General features: G+C 54.5%; 1 protein-coding gene across 1 annotated transcript; it reads right to left on the minus strand.

Moving 5' to 3' along the window:
• Positions 1–241: 241 nt before the first annotated feature.
• LOC108804246 (endonuclease domain-containing 1 protein-like) lies at positions 242–882 on the minus strand. Its single transcript, XM_018575990.1, has 2 exons — positions 859–882; positions 242–781 (listed from the first exon to the last, which is right to left on the minus strand). The coding sequence occupies exons 1-2, from the start codon at positions 880–882 to the stop codon at positions 242–244; spliced, it is 564 nt and encodes a 187-aa protein (XP_018431492.1).
• Between the last annotated feature and the right edge of the window lie 319 nt (positions 883–1,201).

Here is a 1,201-nt window from a genome sequence, read left to right on the forward strand (position 1 = left end):
ATGACCCGGAGGAACGAGAACCTTCCCAGACATGACCCGGAAGAACGAGAACCTTCCCAGACATGACCCGGAGGAATGACCCTTTAACACATTGATGGAGATGAAACACAAACAAATAATTTGATGGTAAAATGGAATTTATTTGGGATGATGAGAGAATATGAAGAGGATCCTCATAGGCGGAGCCATTACCTTATACAGTGACTTACATTATATAAGGAACCCCACCCCCACGGAAGTATCACTGGCAGCCATCTTGGAACAGTGTCACGGCCTCTCCATATGTGTTCTTCAGGATGTTTTGGAGCTCTGGGATGGTTTTGGTCACCACATCATACGGGGAGACATTGCGGCCCAACCTCCCCTCCGCCATCTTGGTACCGTCTTGCCGTACACAGCAAAACGCACTCCAGTAAAAGTCCGGCACATTGACGCGGTTCCGCAGCCACTTGCCTTTGGACGGACTGAATCCGGAGACGATGACGCCGCTGAGGACGTGCGTCTGGCTGCATGTGGACATGATCTTGTCTCGTAGGAAGGTCTCGTATTGGTTCCAGGTTCCGCTGTTGAAGGTGGAGTCTTGGGGCGCCATGTTGGTGTAGGTGAAGGTGGAGAGCTGGGAATCTGAGCTGTGGTGCCCACTTGGGTTGACGTGTCCTCGGCTGTAGCCGGAATTCCTATAATCATCGTTCACAGCCTGACTCTCTATGACATCCTCCATGTTGATGCTCATGTAGCTATTTGAAGGCTGCAGCATGTCTATCTGGTTGACCCCCGCCAGCTGATGGGAGAAGAAGAAGACCAATCAACCCAACCAACCAGGACCCAGATGGGGCTTCCAGATCAACTACCAACTACTATGGGGGAGGGGTGCAGACACATCTAAGGACTGGAAGATATGGGGGGAGGGGTGCAGACACATCTGAGGACTGAAAGATATGGGGAAGAGGGGGTTGGGGAGGGTGGATGGGAAGGTGGACAAGAGGGTGGACGGGAGGGTGAATGGACAGGAGGGTGGACGGGAAGGCGGATGGAAGGGTGGACGGGAAGGTGGACGGAAGGGAGGACGGGAAGGTGGACGGGAAGGAGGACGGGAAGGTGGACGGGAAGGAGGACGGAAGGGAGGACGGGAAGGTGGACGGAAGGGAGGACGGGAAGGCGGACAGGAAGGTGGATGGGAAGGATGGACGGGAAGGAGGAC

The sequence above is a fragment of the Nanorana parkeri genome, unplaced genomic scaffold (assembly GCF_000935625.1).
Source record: "Nanorana parkeri isolate BGI_ZX_2015 unplaced genomic scaffold, ASM93562v1 scaffold7933, whole genome shotgun sequence".
NCBI classification, from domain to species: Eukaryota; Metazoa; Chordata; class Amphibia; order Anura; family Dicroglossidae; genus Nanorana; species Nanorana parkeri.

Bases quoted from the DNA above. Each gene is read 5' to 3' on its own strand.
- LOC108804246 (XM_018575990.1), bottom strand. From the start codon at position 882: ATGTGTCTGCACCCCTCCCCCATA. The intron at 782-858 runs GTAGTTGGTAGT...TTCTCCCATCAG, and splicing joins GTCTGCACCCCTCCCCCATA to CTGGCGGGGGTCAACCAGAT.